This window comes from Dermochelys coriacea, chromosome 10, assembly GCF_009764565.3.
Source record: "Dermochelys coriacea isolate rDerCor1 chromosome 10, rDerCor1.pri.v4, whole genome shotgun sequence".
NCBI classification, from domain to species: domain Eukaryota; kingdom Metazoa; phylum Chordata; order Testudines; family Dermochelyidae; genus Dermochelys; species Dermochelys coriacea.
In genome coordinates, this window is record NC_050077.1 from 66,093,042 (window position 1) to 66,116,645 (window position 23,604).

General features: G+C 39.3%; 1 protein-coding gene across 2 annotated transcripts in view; it reads right to left on the reverse strand.

Moving 5' to 3' along the window:
• LOC119862621 (protein FAM227B) overlaps positions 1–23,559 on the reverse strand; it is a 58,847-nt gene extending 35,288 nt beyond the window's left edge. The window contains exons 1-7 of one of the 2 annotated variants that reach the window (XM_043494620.1): positions 23,488–23,559; positions 13,401–13,454; positions 11,235–11,484; positions 8,079–8,146; positions 7,652–7,696; positions 5,844–5,948; positions 680–781 (exon numbers count right to left, since the gene is read on the reverse strand). In XM_043494620.1, coding sequence (XP_043350555.1) covers positions 680–781; positions 5,844–5,948; positions 7,652–7,696; positions 8,079–8,146; positions 11,235–11,484; positions 13,401–13,451 — 621 coding nt within the window. In that variant the 5' untranslated portion in view covers positions 13,452–13,454; positions 23,488–23,559. The other variant, XM_043494622.1, reaches the window with a different exon arrangement.
• Between the last annotated feature and the right edge of the window lie 45 nt (positions 23,560–23,604).

A 23,604-nucleotide genomic window follows, 5' to 3' on the forward strand; every position in this document is an offset into this window, starting at 1 on the left:
GTCGATGTACTTAGATCGACTTACTGTGGTGTCTCCACTACCATGAGTCAACTGTTGCCACTCCCCCGTCAACTCTGCCTGCATCGCTCGTCCGCTGGAGTACAGGAGTCGACAGGAGAGCGCTCGGGGATCGATTTATTGTGTCTAGACTAGACACGATAAATGGATCCCCACTGTATCGCTCGCTGCCCGCCAATCCAGTGGGTAGTGAACACATACCCTTAGACTGCTTTGTAAATGCTTACCAGCAGAAATTTAGGTGCTCAAGGAATTAGGTGGCACATGACCAGTAGCTTGGAAAATGTCAGTGGTGCCTACATAGTGGACTTAGGCACCTATTTACCTGTTTTGGTGCCTAAATCCCTTTAAAAGTCTGACCTTTTGGCCTCTGGTGCTTTTGAAAATTTTCCCTGGGCAGCTGCTGCTCTCTATTTCCTTTTGTTCAGCCAGGAACCCCCTATATTGCTCTCCCAAAACAGGTATTGTTTAAGCAAGGGAATGTTTGTGGCTATGTGAGTGGGGGAGCTTGTCTCTGTATGCGTTTTCCCTCTGATATACCAATTTCCATGTAATTAATGCATTTTTCCACACCATGTACAAGAGGGAAGAAAAAGAGTCTTACAAACTTGCCAAACTCATATAACTAATCATTGTAACTCATATGTTACCATACCATTACCTGAAAAAAAGCATCTTTAGTATTCCTGGGGACACATAGGAAAAGTGCCATGAAACTTTCTGCAATTCTGTCAAACAAGTAATCTTGATCTTCTTGATTAGGCTTAAAAGGAAAAATCAACATAAAATCAGAAACAGTTATGAATTAACATGATGATGGTCAGAATTTAGGTCCTGACTCAACAGGATACTTATGCATGTGAGCAATTCCACTACAGATAATGTAATGATTTACATGTTTAAAGTTAAACCTCTGCTTAAATACCCTGTTGAACTGAGGCACTTGTAATTTCTTGTAGCATTTAATCTGATATGACGAACAATACCGTAATCCATATTCTCAAAGTATTTTTAAATTTTGCTGTATTCTTTCCACCCTTAAATTAACAGTTTTCTTAATGTATTGCAAAAGCTCTTGATTTGGCACAACACTTAAGCACATGCTTAATTTGAAGCATGTGTTTAATCCATCGCTATTAAGCACCACCTTAAATGTTGGGCTGAAGAGCTGTACTGAGTCAAGGTAGCTCAAAAACACAGTCATGTACTGTATGAATATTTTCCCTTGGCTCCTCAGTTATGTACATATTGATAGTGTCAGGTAACAAAAGTAGTGATATTTTTGCTTTATGTTCTTACATTTAATTATTTCAAAACAAAATCTTGCATAAATCTTAGCATCATTAAGCAAAGTAAGCAAAGCTAAAGTAAACAGTCAATTCTGGCTTAAAGTTTTATTTTAGTATTAAGTGATCTAAATCTTCTATCTTAAATGGCTCTTCACAAGTAAAATGTATGTCCTCTGAGATCAGGTTAAAGTTAGATGTTTCATTCTGGGCCTACGTCTGCTCCTGTTGAATCTATCCAATCTATGGATCATGACTTTGTAAAACAAGAAATCTTTATTTTGTACATTTGGATAGAAGAGATGTAAGAATAACTTCTGTTATATGTTTATACCTTAAACTTTTGAAGAAACCACCACCAAAAACAATCCTGTAAAACAGCAATAGATGCTTCTGAGAGAAACAACTTTAGCCAAACTTTAAAAACTTCTCCCTGTTAAAACAAACTTTTTGTTTAATTTATCTATTCAGACTGTACAAACGCAAAAAGTTAAAGAGCGCAAGTGGTGCACTTCATAACAAAATTCAGCAGATAATAGAAAAATTTCTTAGATTCAGCAAACACGTGAAAAAAACCTCAAAAGGAAAATGCTTAGCTTTAAGTTGAAGAGAAGCAGTTTCTTTCAAAATTATCCACTATTGAGTCCAACATGGGGTACTCAAGTGGATACAATGAAAGCCTCATGTTCTTAAATGCCAAGCATTTGCAGCTTGCATTGGCTTTGACTGGAGATACAGATATTCACATATCTGAAACTCAGGTCCTAAATGTCTCAAATTTGGCACTCAGAAATTGAGATACACAAAATTAGTGAGGCCTTAGGGAATGTTCTTTGCATTTGAATCCTGAAAATGAGTTCAGCACAATGGCAATTTAAAAACAATACCTCAGAGTATAAGAGTACAGTTAGCCAAATTAATAAAGAAGATTCATATACAAGTTCCATTTATTCCCCTCTGCATCAGGTAACAGGCATAAATTAAGAACTGTGGATGGCCCCTGTGCAGAAGTACTAGTGAGGTTTTAGAACTGTCCTGATGGGTAGCTCTACAGGGCAAGGCAAAATTAACAAACGGTGCTGGAACTAGGGTGCAAACACTCTGGATTGAAGTGGTTTCTATCATACACAAGGTTTAAAGTTTTGTTCAATGGCTTTCAGCACCCTCACTATAAAAACTGTTCCAACATCACAGAAACTAGCCCCAAAATATTACAATTAATGCCATAAAAAGACATTAAAACTCACATAACGGTATTTTTTCAACACTCTTATCTGTAGTGCAATTGCAATCTTCTAATTTTTTTTCAAATGAGGCTGTTATTAAAAATTATTACATTACACAAATTGTATTTCTAACGTTAAATTTTTGAAGTAGTTGTTAAATCTGTTACTACCTGATAATAACTGAGGGATTGTAAATATGTAATTTATGTACTGAATTTTTCTGGAATTCATGCATTTTGACTGTGTCAGGTTTATTTAGTATGGCAGCTATTAATTTCCTGTCATTTCCTTAAGGTAAAGTAGTCTCAGTATGACAAAAAACAGACTTTTTGGAATTGGGGGTGGGACTAAAATTATGGTTTTTGAGCTGTCCAAGTCATTTTTTGGTCTATATAGCAGGCTTTCTGACAGCACTGTATGCCAAACATGCATTCATAAGTAATTTTTTTAAAAGTAAACATATATATATATATATATTTTGAATCTAAACATCTTGTTGAAGGCTGGTAGTAAAATATTAACTTTAGAAGTAATGTTCAGTCCCTCAAAATATACAGCACTATAATTTCCTTTTGTAAAAGTTATTACCAGCTATTCAAAGTATGACAGTTGACCTAAACACTTATTTGGGATAAGTTTTCAAAGGGTTATAAAAGGTTATAGCTCTGCAGCTCCCATTACAGTCTAGGGATGATTTAGATTAGATAATAGGAAAAAAACCAAACTGTAAGGATAGTTAAGACTGGAAAAGATTATCAAGGGAGGTTGTATAGTTCTTGTCATTGGAAGTTTTTAAGAACAGGCTAGACAAACATCTGTCAGAGATGGTGTAGGTATTCATAAACACTTGCACCCTCTTTGTGTCATCTGTTAGTACTGCTCCTTCCCTGTTAAGTAATGGATTTACACTTTCCTTCATCTTACTTCTAATGCATTTATAGAACCTTTTTATTGCTGTTTATGTCCCATGCTAGTTGTAACTCATTTTATGTCTCTCTGATTTTGTCCCTACATGCCCAGGCTCTTCTTTTGTACTTATCCTTAGCAATTTGTCCTTGTTTTCACTCTTTGTATGATTCCTTTTTGATTTTCAGATAATTAAAGAGCTCCTGATAAAGCTATATTTGTTTCTTCCTATCTTTACTCTGCTTTGGGATAGTTTGCTAATACGGCTTTAATGTTGTCCCTTTGAGAAACTGCCACCTGTCCTGAACTTCTTTTTCTCTTAGATTTCTTTACCTTGGGACCTTGTCTACCAATTCTCTAAGTTTGTTTATCCTCTTCTAAACAAAAGAGGCAGCGGGAGAGTCTACTGGTAAGCGGCATTGAAGCTTCACATGAAGGGCAGATTTTCAACACTGGGAATTTTGTTTCTTCCATATTGTTATTGCTCCTCTAATGGATGGAGGGGAGAAGTCTAGCCAATAAATTAAATATCTCACACAAAAAATACCTGGTTTTGGTGCCAACTGGCAAAAAGACTAACTAAAACTATTCACTAAGAACTAACTAACTAATCGTAATAACTAACACTAGCACAGAGAAGCAAGTGGACACTGGAGGGGTTCCTTCTTACTGCCACAGGAGGTAAGAAGGAACTGAGGAATAGCACAGACCGCTCCGTCTTTTATGTTCTTGAGTGGGAGGTGCAAGAACATCTAGCAGGCAAAGCCCTATTGGGCACTACTGCCCAAAAGAATCCCATTTTGTACAAATAGGGTGCATATGTACCAAGAGTAGAATCCATGTGCACAATCTTTTGGAGAAACAAAGGGCTTGTCTTCACTTAACTGTTCACTCGGGATGTACCTCAAGTTTTTTCCTAACCTGATTTCTGTATATAAACACAAACCTCTAGCTCAAATTAAGTGGTGCTTTAAATTTGAGCTAGACAGCATATAAGGGAATTTTGGTATGTACGTGTTAAAAGTTGCGTGCTGCTGTGCTAGTAATGCAATGGGATGCAGGAACTTGAATTACAACTCATCAGCTTCTAACAGAATCACTCTGATAATCCAATCACTCTCTGTAGTTTGAGTGGTGTTTCCCAGTGTGGTCATTCTCATTTCCCTCTCACTTGAGCTTGGCAAGTATCAGGATCCCACTTACAGGGCTGGAGTTGAGGCCAAGGCCATAGTTATAAGGGACATGGTCTGAGTTCAGTCTAGAGGGTTCAAGGCCAGAAGCAGCAGTCAAGTGTCACACCATAGGATCAGGTTGGAATCGAGGTCAATGAGTTGCACCATGTTAGAGCCAAGTGAGTCAGCCAAAGTACAGTTAGTAGAACAGAGGCAGAGCAAGATGACAGTAATGGAACCAAGGCAAGGTGAGGCGTTAGGAGCAGAGCAGGGGACCAGGAACCAGAAGCAAGGCTTGGCATCAGAAGCAGGACTAGGGCCAGAAACCAGCAATGAGGCAATGGATCAAGAGTGCGTAGCAGGGTCTGTTTGCAGCAGCAAGCTGGAAATCCACAAAGTTGCACAGACAGCCTCCAGATGTTTCCCCTAGGGCAATTAGAGAACACAGTAGGCTCTGCCAGTCAGGACCTCCATGGGTGAGACCTCCAGTGGAGCTTGAACCCATAGGGCTCATAGGTTACTATTCCCTGCTTCGCAGACCTGTAGTTTGGCTGTGTGGACAAGGCAGCCAACCAGAAGCCTGCAGACCTGGGTTCAGGTCCATGGATCCTCACAGCAGGAGTCCTGTAGACAATAGCCTCATGCCCTTCACAGGCCTGATTCATTCCCTGAGCACTGTCCATCCTGTGCACTGAATGAGACATGGATCCTGTGCAAAAATACCATGTAATCATGTCATTAAAGACTATACTATAATGCATATACAGAAGAAGGCTGAATTAAGGTTATATAGGCAACCCTAATTCTGGCATTTTGGCCCACAGCCCTAAAGGTATTAAGATTCCTAACTCCTATTAATTTTAATGGGGGTTAGATGCCTAAATACCTTTGAAGATCTGAGGCTTCCTAACTTCTGAGTCCTTGACTTTGCAACTCTAATGTTATTTTAATGTATTTTCCCCCAATAAGAATAGATCAGGTCTGAAACACAAGAAAAAGCTTAGAGGGGAAACGTTCATCGCTGCTGCCTGAGGTGAGCCGGTTGTGCGTATAAATAATGGACTTCCCTGTCTAGATTTTCAATCTGGCATCTTTCATGAATTAAAAAAACCTAAAGAAAAAATGGAATATGACCATTTTAAAAATATACGTTTATTTAAGATATAAACCATAAAGATTTGGTGCTATTTTATGTTAGCAGTTTCTATTTAGCAAACCGGAGTAAAGTTACATACTTTGAAATTGTGAGCTTTTATAACCAAGTCCCAAAGTTTTGCTGCTTCCAAGTGTCTTGGTAATTCTGTAAGCTGTTTTAACTTGAAACCTGGGTATCTATAATTCTAAAAGGAAAAAATGCTTAATTACTAATTATTACCTTAAGGGTCTCCTGGTAGTTTTTCATTTTTTGCTGAGAACATATCACTTCAAATGTATCCACCATATATTTTTTCTAAAATGAATTTGAAGGCACTTACCCCACAGTGGAAATGTTCCATTGTTGGGACTCCCATTTTTTCAGTAGTATTTTCTTTACCAATTGCTTTCTCTGATTGTCTAGATTCAGTGAGAGGTCCAGGTATCAATCAGTCAAGGTACAGCAAGAAATTGCTGCCTGATCATTAGTAAATGTTTTGCATCCCTATGGTTCTGTCTCAAAAATTACTTCCCGCACAAGATATAAAGTAAAACCCAGTCAAGGTATTTTGCTTTGTTTTTATATTTAAGTCAGTAGTTCATTTTGTGATCATATTTTGCGATTTCCCAAACCCTGCCTTCATTTCCTTGTTGAAGCTAGTCACTGCAGAGTCATTCTGTTAATTGTATGGCAAGTGCATAATAGTGTCCCAGCAGAGGCCATGGACATAGCTAAGAAAACAATTCTCCTTCTCCCTGACATCACCCTCGTATAATTTGAACATTCTGTATGTGTTTTATTTCACGCCAGGAAGTGGGTCAGTTTGTATTTCAGAGTACAGAAAGCAAACTAAAAATAAGAATGCTTAGAATTTACATAGCACTTTATGTGTTCAAAGCTCTATGCAGATTTACCACTCTATGCAGATAATACCACTTTTGTGAGCTAAGTGGGTTCTGATCTAGTGATGACAATAAAATTACTCATGCAACTCCGGTGAGCAGGTTTTGGCCCTTAACTTTAGAGAAGTCTCAAAAAAACAGAGAACCTGATTTGCTATTTTTACATGTATCAGTAATATTTTTCTTAACTTAATTAGCTCATTTATAAATACATTATTGTGTTGTCACAGAAGTTTAGATCTGTTCTTATTTCATACTATCTCCATTAAATTTGCTCAGTTAATATTTTAGTGTTCAGTTTCACAACACTGATACCTATCACTAACTTTATTTATGTAAGTAATCACACTGATGCCTCAAATGGAGCAGTCAGACTCCCTGACTGTCCCAGTGGTGCCTTGTGTGCTCTTACCAGTCAGATTTGGTTAAAGACTCCTTTAACGTATGGCAGGAGCAGAAGCAGACTCATAGGTGGCTGGAGAAAATATTCTTGGGGCAGGGAGGCTCAGCAGGGGCATATCCATGAGTGGGCCTAGGTGGGCTACAGCTCACGCAGTTAGCACCCAAGTAAGCCCTCCATCATACCAGTAGTGAAGGAGCTTTTGGGGAGACTGAGTCCCCTCTGTCCTTAGCTACCCACTGCCTATGAGCAGGCCCAGGAATCAGAAGAATATAAAACTGACACACAGCCACTTTTGCTTCCCCCATAAGTTCTTCATTAAGCACACCTTAGAAAGATCCAAAAATTAGACCCCAAGTATTCATACATGACATGTTAATTAAATCAAATTAAATCAACACACTCACACCATATTTGGATTTTCCATTATGCTGTATATCTAAATGTATATCATTAATAAAATAATATTGAATCTTTAATATATATATTTGGGGCCTAATTCTGTATTCCTTTCTTTCCCTAAATTGCTACTAATTTACAACTATTGACACAATATATTGGTTTGATATAATACTGTAATCTACTTTATATGCTTAGCAAACATACCTTTACATTTTTTCTGCTTGATTCCTCAGTGATATATTTATCAATCTGAAAAATGTTTTAAACAAACATTCAAAACTAATGATAAATGCACTTCATACCATGAATTAAACATCTTGTATTCTCAGATGAAGGAATACACTTTCAGCTGATGACATATTACAAGTCAGAACTTAAAATAGCCCAAGTATGACTTCAAATTGAAAAACATGGCCTGTACACTCAGAGACTTTAGGTCTTATCTACACTACAGAATACTGTGTGACAGTATAAAGAACGATCATATTTTGAGTAGTTTTATCTGTGTGATTATATAGGGTGGCCCACAATCTCAGTCTAAGATACAAGATAGAAGCCCCTTTGAAAATTTGGTCTTCATTGTCTAAACCTGTAACAGAATGAAAAAAAATACGTAAAATAAATAGTATACCTTTGTTTTCCTCATCTTGCCTGTTTGAATTGAAATTTCTTCTGAATCAATACATTGAGTATCAGTGGCTTTAAAAAAAAAGAGTAAGATTTAGCAACAAAATAGTCACCTCTGTTTTTTCAGCTTCAGGACAAATTCAAGATCTTGACAAAACTAAGGCTCCAAACATGGAAATACTTATGTGCTTAATTTTATTCAGTATGTAGTCCTACTGGCTCATCTTTGAGATGAATGGTAGGCTCAATAAGACTCAATAAGACATAAACATTTCCTTTATGTATATCTCATCTTCTGTTTAAGAACTACATTTGTGGAGGATGTGACAGGCTGAAGTCTCATTCTTGCAAAGATGTTTGTATATACAGTACTTTACTCATACAAAGTTAATCTCATGCATAAGTTTTTACAGGATCAGGGCCTAAGCTTGTTCCTTTTTATTCTAAACTGACACTGGACACATGCATTTGCAACTGGAACTTAAGGGTTACACTTTAACTGAACAAAATGAACACTTTAATACACTGTGAGCAAACTGCTGTTAAGAGTCATTGCCCATGTCTAACACCTCCAGGCATATTCACTTTATAAATTTAAAAAACACATTATCCAATTGCATCTATTGTGCACCTATTTGTTCTTTATGAGATGGAATGAAGAGGAGAGTGCACCCCTAGAACTTAAGGGGAGTGGTACCTTTCTTTTAAGTTTCTGACATTTGAGGGAGTTTGCACAGCTGTGGAATTCTGTGTATTTATGAGTTCTTTACAATTAATGTTTTTTGACTCACAATACCAACACAAGGAAGTAATCCAATTTTACAAATAGAGGACTGAACCGCAGAGTGATTAAGGGCTTGTCTACATGGTGGGGAAATGCACTCTATGGCACTTTGATTTCTAAAGCACACTAACATGCTGTACATTAATTGGTCCATGTAGACCCTGCAGGTGCACACTAAAGGTTCCTAGTGCTCTTTTAAAGCATACTAACAGGGTCTACATGGACCACTTAATGTGCAAAACTTTAGTGAACTTTAGAACTCACAACCTGATAGAACACATTACCCTACCGTGTAGACAAACCCTAAGTGCCCAGCCCCATGCTTAACCAGAAGATTATCCTTGTGGGGTTGTGGGGGAAAGAAGCATGAGGCATTAGTGTTTAATGCCTTGTCATCAATTGTCATCCATGAACTTTTACTGAATTTCCACCATGTAAACCTTTACTTCATACTTTGTACTTTTCTTGACATTTTGCAGGGAACAAAACTCAACTGCCACATATTATTCAGAAAAAAATACCACTTCCAAAAAGTATCATTAGCTGCAGTTTAGGAAGTGTTGACTATCTGCTTTGATATAATTTGTAACTACCTGTGTATTACTTTTGGGTCAAAAAATACTTTTCAGAACAATGTCTCTGACTTAACAGAACACAGCAGTTAAGTACATGTTCAAGTACTCTGCTGATTTGGGACTAATTTTAGGGATTCAATGGCTGGCTCCACTCAGTCACTTTTAAGTAAGTGGCAAGCTTTCTTTCAACAGTTTTTCCATAGTTTTATTGTTGTTAGCACCTCATAATGTCACTGCAATGCCTAATTTAAAATAAATTTTAGCAAAGAAACCAATTCAGGATCTATTAAGCAAGAAGTCATGAATGAAACAATTGTATCATGGGAAAACAAAACAAAACTTTTTTCAAAAGTTAGGGTGCTTGAAGTCCTGAAATTCATAAATCAAAATATTTGAAGAAAATGATAATATAATGTATATCAGGTAGCCCAATAGGATATAATGAGAATTCCCAGACTTTGAAAAATCAGGATGAATTTATATATAATTGTGGGGACATATCTTAGAAAATATTATAACTAATATTCAAAGAGTGTTCATCAGAAAAATAATAAAATAACATTTTTCTATGTACACGGAATTGAGTATTTTGTCATTGCAGTGAAGAAGCCAAGCAGAAATAATTAGATTTCAGCTCACAGATAAATTAATAAATCAATTGACAATCCTACTGTATCTACAATATCAGGACCACATCTCCCAGGAGATTCCAATATATACATAATGCAGAAAATAATACTGAAATCAGTTTACTAATATTTTCAAGATACAAAATTTCATAAAATAGTAAATATAAAAGATAAATACTGGACAAGATTCTCAGCTGATGTGTACTGGCATATCTCTACTGAAGTCAATATCAATTTATCTAGTTAAATATCCAAACACCATTATTTAGTTGCAATAATGATATCCCTGCAGCCATAGCAATTCAAGGTACAATCAGCTAAGCTACTTCTAAGGAAAACCAATGTGGTACAGGACACGGTGCTGATGATTCAAGAAGTGGCCCTCCCGTTTCTAACTCACTATTGAACCAGAGGCCCAGCATGGACTGATAATGCATTGCTGGAAGTGTCTTTAAGATGAGATGTAAAGTTCAGGTTCTAATCAACTGTGGTGACTAAAGACAACACTTTCAGCCAGTGGGTATTTTTTGTGTTCATTTATCTGAGCTTCACTGATTGCACCAAAGGAATGCATATATATTGTGTGTAGGTGAATTGTAAGTATCCATTTACTCCCTTCCCCCTGAAGCTGGTGGACCGGGAAAACAGATAATTGGCAGAGTCTTGGCTCCACATTCCCAGTGCATCAGACAATGTAGCTGAACTAGGGTAGGGTTATTGTAGTTTGTTGTAAGTATAGGAAACAAGAAAGGAATTATGCCTCTTTGAGGCACAGGGATTCCCTGGACTACTCCTACAGTGATACATCTTATGCATATATGCTTCCCAGAACTATTCCTGAGGCTACACCTTATGCACCATACCTTACTCGAGGCTATACATGAAGATACAATCTAGCCCTATTGAACACTGCATGATCATTTTCTACTGTTCAAGTTTCATTCTACTTTATTTCACTGGATGTTTATCCAATTCTCTGTCTATATATACACACTGCCTTCCTCCCCTGCCTCCCCCATACTAGACAGTATACTCTCACATCTATTTCCAAAAACTGAAACATAATCACAAGGGCTATGCCTGAATTTAAAGGTTGGGAAATGAATTAAATTACTTCATTCACCTTTCAACCATCATTCCCAGTAGTAATAACTAAAATAATTGCCCATTACTTTGCTCTAGTGAAACACGATGGTCATCTTCCTCTGTTGGTTTTTGTTGAAAAGAAAATATTTTTTCAGCATGTTCCTTCAATTCAGTTGTGCACTCATTTATTCTTTTCTCCAAATCTGAGACAAGGCTGTTTTGTACTGGAGCATTTTCATATAGAAACTTAGAAATAGCATCAAATGAATAGTTATTTTTTAATTTGTCCACCAAAGGACGATCTTCATCTAGAAAGGGAAATCTTGGCCAATCATCCTGCAATAATTACATGTTAAAAATAATTACTCATAAGCATAATCAAAAACGTTAAAATAAAATTAAGAATCAATCATATGTGACATTTACATTTTTACAATGCATTACAGTTCCAGTACAAACACACTTTTCCTATTCATTTTAATGACCTCTAATTTTGACATCATTGTTTAAAGGACTCTAAATTCTTCTTATGTTGAATAGTGCACTCACCAGTCATCAAAAAATAGGAATGGGCCAGAGAAGGGCAGAACAAATTCATGTTCGGAGAAGGGCTTTATACAAGGACTAATTAACAAGACTAGGACTTTTTAGTTTGAAAAGGAGACATTATGCGTGGAAGAGTTATCATGGTTCTAAGGACACAAATAAAGTCCTTTGTAATTTATGTTCTCTGAAAGTACAGTAATGTCTTCCATCTGTGGTGCATGCCCCTGGAAGCAGAAGCACGGACTAAGAGCCTCAATCCAGCAAAGCACTTAAAACTAGTGCTTAATTTAAGGCAAGTATTTAATCCCATTGAAGTATTTAAAATTACCCATGGGATTAAGTACTTTGCTGGAACAGGGACTAAATGCTAAAGTGTACAATCATAATAAACTGATGACGACTATACCAGGATTGGACACTGTTCAACCCCACAGTAAACAGTGGACGGGTTCTAATCCAGGGATCAGCAACCTTTGGCACGCGGCCCATCAGGGAACTCTGCTGGCGGGCTGGGCCAGTTTGTTTACCTGCTACATCCACAGGTTCAGCCGATCGCAGCTCCAACTGGCCGTGGTTCGCCGTTCCCTCAGCCCACACCAATTCCCACAGGCCCCATTGGGGTGAATGGGGTCCAGTATGTTGTCGCAGTTAGGAGGAGAAGGTGGTGATAGTCAGGTATTTTTTTCATGCAGTTTTTTATATTTACAAAGAATGTATGAAGTTCTGTGTCTCTGAATGAAGAAGCAATCAAATAGCAGGAAACAGCTTTCTTTGCTCAGAGTACAAAGAGCACTCTTTTCACGCTACACCCCAACCCAAAAACCTTGCCCCAGTTTTCTTCCAAGGTCAACCACTGTGCTTTCATCATCTCCTTCAGGCTGCCTCTCCCTCAGTCTTTCCCTGGTTTATGTCTTCCACCACCCCACCCCAAAATAATACTCAACAAAAGCTCCTGGGTGGGTTTACATACTTATGTTCTCTTTACTGGGGGTCTATCCTTACAGTTATGTTAATTGAAGGGTGAATTCACACCTGTCAATCTCAAATGAGGTTTTAACTCAACCCATACAAGGTTTCACCCAGATATCAAACTAATCATCCCCTGTAATGAATAGATATAGGTCCATTGCAGTGTTCTCTCTCTCCAAACAAGAATGGATGATTGGCTGAAGCATCAGTAGTAATCAGTCTTAATATGGAATGTTTGGTGCTATACAGTTTTTAGAATTTACAGGGAGATCAGGAAAATCTCCCCTATAAGCTTATCAATGCAAGACAAGGTAGAATGGCTAGAATAAGCAAAACATTCCCCCTTTCACAGTTACCAGAACTTTTTGTCTTTAGGTTTACAGCCTTGCCTTGTTGTTACGGTAATAAAATTGTGGCCTTGTCATCTATTTTAAATAAGGCATGAGTCAGTGCTCTCTCAAGCATGCCCCCCACAATAAAATAGGAATTACTACTACAGCAGACACAAAACTTCCTCCACGGCCTATCTATGAAAAAAATGCAGGTTAACAACAGAAGTGCTGTTCTCTGGAAGGTTTGCCATTTCTACAAAGCACTTAGTTTTCACTGCCCACGTTCAAACTTGGTTTTCAGTATTTATATTCATATGGCTTTTTCTCAAGGCCTTGTTCTTGCATGTGTACTCCACCACACAAACACACACACAAGTAATTAAAATTATGAGCATTTCTACTTACCAATTTCTGAGACTGTAAGAATTCTTCAAAAGTACCAGGAGGCCCTTGCATTTTCTATCAACATACAAATATGAATTACTCTTATAAAAATAACTTATAAAATTAAGATGGAATTTAAGATACTATTCTTAGTAAACAAAGCAAACACCATGATGTATACAGTATATGCTCATTAGTTAGCACTAATAAATGAGAGACCCATTGAGTGTTACCAAATTTTGATAATTAATAAACATGAGAACAAATGTGAAGACAAGAAAGGACACAGAATCACAAAAATGTAGTCTTTCATGTATTTTGACTAGTGTGAAATATTTATAAACAACACTTTTTAGTATATTAATATATATACTGCAATATACTTTGTAAAAGTAGTAAAGTCTATTAGTATGATAATCTGTATTGTTCTTAACAATTCAATTTTTGCTTAGAAGTGAGGAGAAGTATCACGTTTTCAGATTAGCAAGTAGTCCCATATAAATCAACCCACTGACATTTCCTGAGTTTAGGGCAATTAAAAACTCAATCATAATTTTAAAAAAGTCTGGGCAAAAAACTAGCCTGAGAAATCTTTTAGAAAAGTTATGTCACTGAAAATAGGGGCCTAGTATGGGTCACCACTGAGAATTCCAGATTCAGGACAGACTGCAAGAAATAGGGCAGACGCCTCCAAAAACTGGTGGTTTATTCTATAATTAGATTTCACAAAGCTAGTATCACCACATTGGTAAGCAACAAGTCAAAACAAGAAGCCCTTAAGCATTCCAGCCCCTGGCTTCTTTCTCAGATAACTGGACTTTTATGATATAATGATTATTAAAATCAAAATACCACACACAGGTCCTCTTCCAATCCCAAAGGACCAGCCACTATCCCCAGGTCAATATACACACTTCACCAAAATACCACGCTACAGTCAATATTTAGTAAACTAACTGAAGTTTTATTAATAAAAAAATGAAAAGAAGACAGCTATTAAATGGTTAAAGTGAATCATATATTTTACAATTGATTTCAGAGCCTGTAGATCAGAATATATTGAGTCCAGTTGTTCAGCATAGGTGTAATGTCTGCTAGGTCTGTTTTAGTGTCAGAGTCTTTTCTTTGTCAGGGTTTATGCAGAATAGATTTGAGGAGTCCTATCCTGCATTTGGAATAGCACTCTGAATAGCATCTAGAAAGACCAGTGCTACCAGATCTTGCCCAATGCTTCTCTTTTTATAGCTGAAACAGGCTGGAAAGCTGACCATCGTCATCCCTCCATGGGATCTTCCTTTGATGAAGAATGCAGCTGTACAGAAAGCCTGTGGTCCTCAGTATGACCCATGCTTTTGTTGATGGGCCACTCAGTTGCTGCAGCCATTCAAAACTACTAAGGTGGTTTACAGGTGGTTTTTCAATGTGATTCAACAAGCTTCAGATGGTAATGTTATTGACACAGGCTATTTTAATAAGCTTCATCTCAAAGCTAAATACAGGTTTTTCATCTACTAACAATTGAGTATAGTTGTATATATAATGTAAAGGCAATATAGAATTACAGGATATGAAAAGGATTTAGCATCTACAAGCTAATTTGGCTACATTGGTAAACTTTCAACAGGATATAGATAAACACGGACAAACACATTGAGCATCTACTCTTGATTTTTATCAATACAAGCGAATAGACTTATGTTTATCAGCCTAATTAACATCTCTTTGATACCCACACACAATCACAATGCCTCTTGACATGGCTTTAAGAGTCATAGCCAGGTGAACTGCCTGTTGCTTTCACTCCAAGCTGGCATGCTTACTCCTACTCCCCACAGTGCTCCCTGGCTGCGGCTCTGCATGCCTCTTGGTGGCACTATAGGAGCATCAGCTGTCAACGGGCTCTGCAGACCTATATTCTAATGATCCCTGAATCCTTACATCATCCTCCACTTCAGGGCCCCCTTCCTCTGGGTGAATGCTGGACCTGGTTAATCCAGCTGGTTTCGATGAAGCGTTTTTACCAGGTCAGGGGCATGAACATAGGCAGCAGGCTCCCAGGAGCATTCATTGGGATCATTGCCCTCCCAAACAACTAGGTAGCACAGTCTTCCCCTCTGCAGTTTAGACTTGAGGATAGAGTGGCCTACATATTCCTCGTGCCCATGGACCTTGACTGGCAGGGGCAGCTGTTGGGACTAATCAGGAAAGCAGTACTCTTTGTAAGGCTTCAGGTGGGATACATAGGAAATGGTATGTACCTTAAGAGATCAATGGAGCTGTAATTTGAAGGTGACAGGATTGATTTACTGAAAAATCTGGAAGAGTCCAAAAAACTGGTGGTCTAGAAAGGATTTGTAGTCCCTTTTTGCATCTTTGAGATGGTCCTTAAGCTCCTCCTGGATACGGTAAATTTGCTGGATCCAGTCACCAGCTTCTGGGTCCAGGGAGGCCTCTGGCAAAGCTGGTTGGAAGCAAGGGTGGAAACCCAATTGGCAAAGAAGGGACTCTGCCCCATGGAGGTGAGGTTGGTGATGTTGTATGAGAACTTAGCATAAGGAAGGAGGGAGAATCAGTTGTCTTGATGGTAGTTGACAAAGCACTTTAGGTATTGCTCTGATACTTGGTTCATGCTCTCCACCTGTCCATCTATCTGGGGTGGTATGTGGAGGAGGTAAAAGCACAAACATCCATTAGCTGGAGCACTTCATGCCACAAAAGTGAGACAAACTGTGGACCCCAGTCTGAGGTGATTCAGGTGATACAGCCTGGAAGCCCATGAACACAGAGCACATGAACCACTAGGAGCTCATGCTGAAACACCATTTTTAGGTGTTTCAGCAGAGGGCAGGCTGTTACAGGGGATGAAGTGCACCATTTTGGTCAGTTGGTCTACAACAGTCAAAACCATGGTGTGGCCATCAGAGACAATGAATTCTGCTATCAAGGATGATTGAGGCCCAGGTTCTAGGCAGGATCTCCAGGGATACTAAGACATCAAGGGGCGTAGTACAGGGTGTCTTGGTGTACACCCTCTGGTCACAAGAGTCAATGTCATCCCAGACTTCAGATCGCATAAGAAGGAGAACAAAGGAGAAGCTGTGCGGAAAGTCTTAAGGTGGCCAAAGTGGCATCATGGCAGAGATGGAGCACTTCTAGACAGGGGCACCTTGTTGGAACATATATGCGCCCATGAAGGTAGGTGATGCCATCTTGTATGGCACATAGCATTTTGGTTCTGGACCTCATTTGATCAGGATGTCCTGTTATTTCCTGGAATAACGGATTGCTCCACTAAGCAGAATGGATTAGATCAAGGAGGTCTTGGCATATTGTGGCACTAAGGAAGTTGTGAGGTTTTAAGAGACAGGGAGGTTGTTGGTTAGGTTCCTTGCCCTCCTCCCCCTTTCGGGATAAGGTGTCAGCTTTCCCATTCCTGGTTCCCAGGAGATAAGTGATGGCGAAATCAAACAAAGAGAAGAATAATGCCCACCTGAGCCGTCTTTGGTTCAAGGCTCAAGGCAAAGGCATGTCCTGGTTAATGATTAATTTGTAACAAAAGAGGTGCTGGGGCTCAACAAATAGGTGCTGGGGCTCAAGCAATTTTTTACATTCATAACTGATATAGCAAGCCCAGGGGTGCTGGGGCTAATGAACTGCCAAGCCTAGAAGAGCCAGGACTCAGCCCTGGCATGCCCTGGCACAAATTAAGTGCTGGTCCTGATGTTCTGCAATAAAACATAGATTATTGTGCCATTGCCATTCATTTTCTTCCAGGGTCAATTGTCAGTGGCCCACATCAAACTGCATTAGTTCCTAGCTCGGCCCTGTGGTTTCAGTGTGCCCTCCTCTCCTCCTTTCGCTCATGCAGCTGGTTGTCATTGTGGAGAGAGGTTAATGAGTGCTTCAAAGTGGGTCGGGGTCTCAATGTGGGCTAGCTCATCCTTTACTTCCTCACTAAGTCCGCACTGAAAATGGTGTAGTTGGGCTGCCTTGTTCCACTCAGTGCCAGAAGTGAGTCACTGGAACTAGGCAGCATATGACGCAGCTGGACCTTGTGGAGCCTTTGAGGTGCTGCTTCCACTGAGGAAGTATGGTGAGGGTCATCAAAATTTGCAGAAAATGCCTTCAGAAAGGCATTCCAATCTGTTAACACTAGGCTGTCTCACTCCAGCAGCAGGGAGGCCCAATCCAACACTTCTCCAGCAAGCAAACTGATCACTAGTCCCACCCTGGCTTGGTCTGTGGGATACATTCAAGGGCGGCGCAGGAAATGAAGACAAAGTTGGTTCAGGAACACCAGAACTTCTGGTGGTTCCCATCAAAATATTTGGGTAGTGGTACCGTGGGGACCTGTTCAGAAGGAAGTGGCCCAACCCATGCCCGAAGCACAGAATTCCCTTCCTGAGACCATGCAAGCTGCTCACAGGGTTTCTGATTTTCTGCTAGGAGCTGCACCACTTACGACTGCAGCAGCTGGTTCTTGATTTGGAAACGTGCGACCTACTCCTGAAGATCTGGTATCCCATGGGGTCCAGAGGCTGATGGTAGACCTACCCTTCCATATCCCTGTGAAGGGGCTCCCACAAAAGAGTTGGAAGTGGGTCTGGGTAAACTGCAAGGGACTAGGACATAGGCAGTCTTGCCCAGTTGTCACAGCTGGGCTGGAATCCACATGTCAGGGACAATAGTCCATGAGCAATTGCTAGAGTCAGGTTCAATAAGCAAGAATCAGGGTCAAAGTCAGGCCGGGGTCAGAGACCAGAGGTAGTACCAGGCTGGAATCAGGAGGCAGGAATCAGGGTCAACATCAGGCTGGAGTCAGAGACTAGAGATCAGAAGTACTATCAGGCAAGAGTCAGGCTGAAATCAGAGAGCAGACATACTCAGCTGGGATCAAAGGCTGGAGACCAGGAGACAATGTGCGGTCTAAAGTCACAGCAAGCCCAAAGTCTATGTGGTTGCCCAGACAACTTCATTGGGCATCCTCTAGGGTTAAATAGCGCAGTGACTCTCAATCTTTCCACATTACTGTACCCCTTTCAGGAGTCTGATTTGCCTTGTGCACCCCCAAGTTGCACCTCACTTTAAAAACTACTTGCTTATAAAATCAGACATAAAAATACAAAAGTGTCACAGTACACTATTACTGAAAAAAATTTAATTTCTCAATTTTACCATATAATTATAAAATAAATCAATTGGAATATATATATTGTACTTACATTTCGGTATATAGAACAGTATAAACAAGTCATCATCTGTATGAAATTTTAGTTTGTACTGACTTTGCTAGTGCTTTTTATGTAGCCTGCTGTAAAACTAGGCAAATATCAAGATGAGTTGATGTACCCCGTGGAAGACCTCTGCATGCCCCCCGGGGTATGCATACCCCTAGTTGAGAACCATGAAATAGGGGACTTGGCCAGTCAGAGGGCTGCAGAGTACTGTCACTCTGGATCTGTTGGGCAGTACTTCCTGTGGCACATACTTTCCACAGTGCTCTCTGACTGTGGTACTGCATGGCTTCTTAATGGCTCTGTGGGACTATCAGCTGTCCCAGGTTCTACAGATCTCCTTACAATGTCAATATTTTAATGTTTCAAATCATTGTACAAAGCAGAATGCAAAGGAGTTAATAGGTTTCAAATACTATGGAACTCCTTGCCAGAGGATGTTGTGAAGGCCAAGACCATAACAGGGTTCAAAAATGGACTAAAATTCATGGAGGATAGGTCCATCAATGGCTATTAGCCAGGATGGGCTGTAATGGTGTCCCTAACCTCTGTTTGCCAGAAGCTGGGAATGAGCCACAGGGGATGAATCATTTGATGATTACCTGTTCAGTTCATTCCTTCTGGGATACCTGGTACTGGCCACTGTAAGAAGACAGGATACTGGGCTAGACAGACCTTTGGTTTGACCCAGTAAGGTCATTTTTATGTACTTTTGGTCTGCCACTTAAGAAGTGCTGAACTCTGGCAACTCCCAATAAAGTGCTTCTTAATATCAAACACATGAAGATATTATTTGAATAAAATAGCAGATGGTACCATTTAGTAAACTCTGTTGTGACAACATTTTAGCAATAAGAGTCGTGGGACTATTATAGAATAAGCTGCTGTCCTGGTCATATAAACAAAAGCTTTTTCCACTTACAGTGTCACAAAATGTGAAAAGTTAGTTCTTGAAAAAAGAAGCTTTGATACTGTAGTGTCCGCAAAAAGAAAAGGAGTACCCGTGGCACCTTAGAGACTAACAAATTTATTAGAGCATAAGCTTTCGTGAGCTACAGCTCACTTCATCGGATGCATTTGGTGGAAAAAGCAGAGGAGAGATTTATACACACACCACACACACAGAGAACATGAAACAATGGGTTTATCATACACACTGTAAGGAGAGTGATCACTTAAGATAAGCCATCACCAGCAGCGGGGGGGTGGGGGGGGGGAAGGAGGAAAACCTTTCATGGTGACAAGCAAGGTAGGCTAATTCCAGCAGTTAACAAGAATATCAGAGGAACAGTGTGGGGGGGGTGGGGGTGGGAGGGAGAAATACCATGGGGAAATAGTTTTACTTTGTGTAATGACTCATCCATTCCCAGTCTCTATTCAAGCCTAAATTAATTGTATCCAGTTTGCAAATTAATTCCAATTCAGCAGTCTCTCGTTGGAGTCTGTTTTTGAAGCTTTTTTGTTGAAGTATAGCCACTCTTAGGTCTGTGATCGAGTGACCAGAGAGATTGAAGTGTTCCCCAACTGGTTTTTGAATGTTATAATTCTTGACGTCTGATTTGTGTCCATTCATTCTTTTGTGTAGAGACTGTCCAGTTTGGCCAATGTACATGGCAGAGGGGCATTGCTGGCACATGATGGCATATATCACATTGGTAGATGTGCAGGTGAACAAGCCTCTGATAGTGTGGCTGATGTGATTAGGCCCTATGATGGTATCCCCTGAATAGATATGTGGACAGAGTTGGCAACAGGCTTTGTTGCAAGGATAGGTTCCTGGGTTAGTGGTTCTGTTGTGTGGTGTGTGGTTGCTGGTGAGTATTTGCTTCAGATTGGGGGGCTGTCTGTAAGCAAGGACTGGTCTGTCTCCCAAGATCTGTGAGAGTGATGGCTCGTCCTTCAGGATAGGTTGTAGATCCTTGATGATGCGTTGGAGAGGTTTTAGTTGGGGGCTGAAGGTGATGGCTAGTGGCGTTCTGTTGTTTTCTTTGTTGGGTCTGTCCTGTAGTAGGTGACTTCTGGGTACTCTTCTGGCTCTGTCAATCTGTTTCTTCACTTCAGCAGGTGGGTATTGTAGTTGTAGGAATGCATGATATATCACTTTACAAACCTATTGTGACAGTGACAGTGAAATAATCGAACTCCTGTGAAATGTAGCCACTTTTTTTTTTTTTTTTTACTGCGGTATATTACACATTGCCAACAAGAAAACATGTCAAGCCAAAAGCAACAATAAGATCTGGCTAAATACTGCTCTCAGTTATATCCATGCAATCTCATTGAAGTCAATGGGATTTCATCAGTGTACTGTAACTGAGATCAAAATTTGGCATAATATCTGTCTATAATGTCAGCATTTTGCTAAAGAATACTGTCTACAATAATAATATATCACAGACTGGTCCTTTATTGTGTTTCACTGACTCAGGAAAATATGCTGCATTCCAAATTCCTTTTTAGGCCTAGTCATTTTGATCTAAAGACACAACTGCTGAACATTGAATAGTAATCATTTGAGTACAAAGACCAATAAGTGACTAAATATTCATTAAATCATTTGGAATTCATTTTAGTAATATGGCATTATTTATGTTACTAAATCTTAAAGCATAATCTCTCAGTCATGCAAAACTGCAGAGGACAATTTGTTTCCAAATCTAAAAGAAGTATTTTTTTCTTGAGGGAATCCAAATTTGGTAGAAATTTGTGAAAAAATGTAAATGTCATGACAAATCAGGTACATTTCATATTTCATTTGAAATACTGAAAACTTCTGAATATAAGTCTGTATGTTCAAATTGCAACTATGAGTGACCAATGTACAACAAGAATGGCAAAAGCCTGAAGCATTATTAAACTACTAAAGTACATTAACAAATAATAAACCTTCTATAGTATCTTTTATTCAAAGTTATCACAGCATTTTAAAATTATTAATTCATTAAGCATCACAACACCTTAGTGACATAGGCAAGGTTATCTCCTAATCATTTTGTTTAGCAGTGAAAAAATGCAGCTAGACACATTTAAACAGAATTCAGGTTCTATTTATCAGCACACTTCAATACAATACAATAGTATAAGGTAAAAGTAATAATAATCTTGTATCTACAGTGCACTCCTTGTCAATGGAATGAAATATAAACAAAAACATAATAAAATACTATCCTCTTAAAATAAAAAAAATAAAAAGGCAAGATTAATTTAGAATAAGGTAAGTAAAGGATAGTAAGAAAAGATGAAAATATAGGGTCAACAGTTATCATTCTAAAACATTTTTTTTAAAGTTTTAAGATGCTTTGAAAAGTAAAGAGGGACAAAATGAGATGGACTTCGGTCAGCTGAATGTTCAACACTTTACAACCAACTGCTGCAAAATTCAGCAGAATTATTGTGGATTTACACTGTTATCACTAGAGCAGAATTTGGTCCCTGGTCCTTTTTAATATCTTTATAAACTCAAAATTTTGAAGGTGTATGAGTGCTCAGAATGTCTATTTCTATAAGTTTAATCAAAATATTGTCTAGTGTGTCAAAATTAATGTGCAAAAAGAAAAGGAATACTTGTGGCACCTTAGAGACTAACGAATTTATTTGAGCATAAGCTTTCGTGAGCTACAGCTCACTTCATTGGATGCATGCACGAAAGCTTATGATCAAACAAATTTGTTAGTCTCTAAGGTGCCACAAGTACTCCCTTTCTTTTTGCGGACTCAGACTAACACAGCTGCTACTCTGAAACCTGTCAAAATTAATGTGAGGCACTATATTTGAGCAGGTCTCAGAAGTGTGGTCTTTCTCTATTCTAAATATTATGCAATATAAAAGATTATGCTTTCCATTTATGCAGATAAGTATAACCTCTCCACCATAACCCTGCTAATCCTTTCGATCAGCAGTATTTGTTCAGTGTTATTATAATGAATGAGAAACATGGTGGTTTAGGAATCTTGTTTTACTGCAGTTAATGAGGGACTGAAGCAAGATCTTGATTTCCTTTTCTTTTAGTGCTGATTATCAAAATATAAGCTAAACAGAGCTTTCTTTTTCTTATAAACAGCCAGCTCCTGATTTTCAGTGAATGCAGCAAACTGTAACGTTACCACCACTGAGTTTTGCACCACCCCCAAAAAGACTGCTGAACATAGTGAAAAAAGATGGTAAACAACAATGACGGAGAAAATGATTATTGGTAATTAAAATGTTCAGAGCACTTTCATGTGGCTTGGGTCAAATCTTATATTGTAGGAATGTAAAATGTATCTGAGGGATTTTATTCATTTTTTTCAAATGTCTTCTTGTTGTTTATCGTGTTGTTTATCCTCGACCCCTATCTGTGACACCAAACAAGTATATATGATAAATATTTATTTTACCAGTTTAATATGTTATTTTGGGGCGAATGCAGAAACACACTAAGCTTTCAGCAGCACGACACTACTTTTGTAATAAAAACCTACATTTTTTTGGTTATTTTCCTATTTTCATGCTTCGCGTCCGTACTCTTGAGTGCCGGTTTCTACAACTTTTCCTTCCTCGTTAACCATGAGACACAATGGGGGAAATATCCCCCTGGAGACAAGCCATTCTGTGAACAAAACAAGACCCCCTTGTACCCTCCTTTGCGTGGATCCAGGGCCACTTCTGAGACGGGGTGCACGACTGTCCTACTCGGGACGCCCAGAACTGGGGAGGGGACGAACCCGACTCCTGCAATAGCTGCCCCGCCCCTGCAATTCAAACCCCGGCTTGTACCAAACCCCAAATCCCGGCCCGCGTGGGGCAGAGAGAGACAGAAGATTAAGGGAGGGAGCCTCTCCTTTTCCCTGCCCTGACCCTCAGGAACGCCGCACGGTGCCGCGCACCCTCAGTACCTGCCCCTGCCCCCGCCCCGGCGGCGGCGGCGGCACCAGCAGCGGCAGCTCGGGCCGCTGTGTACCGTTACTAAGGCCCCCTAGCAACCAGGCGTCTCCTAAAAAGCGCTCCCTCGG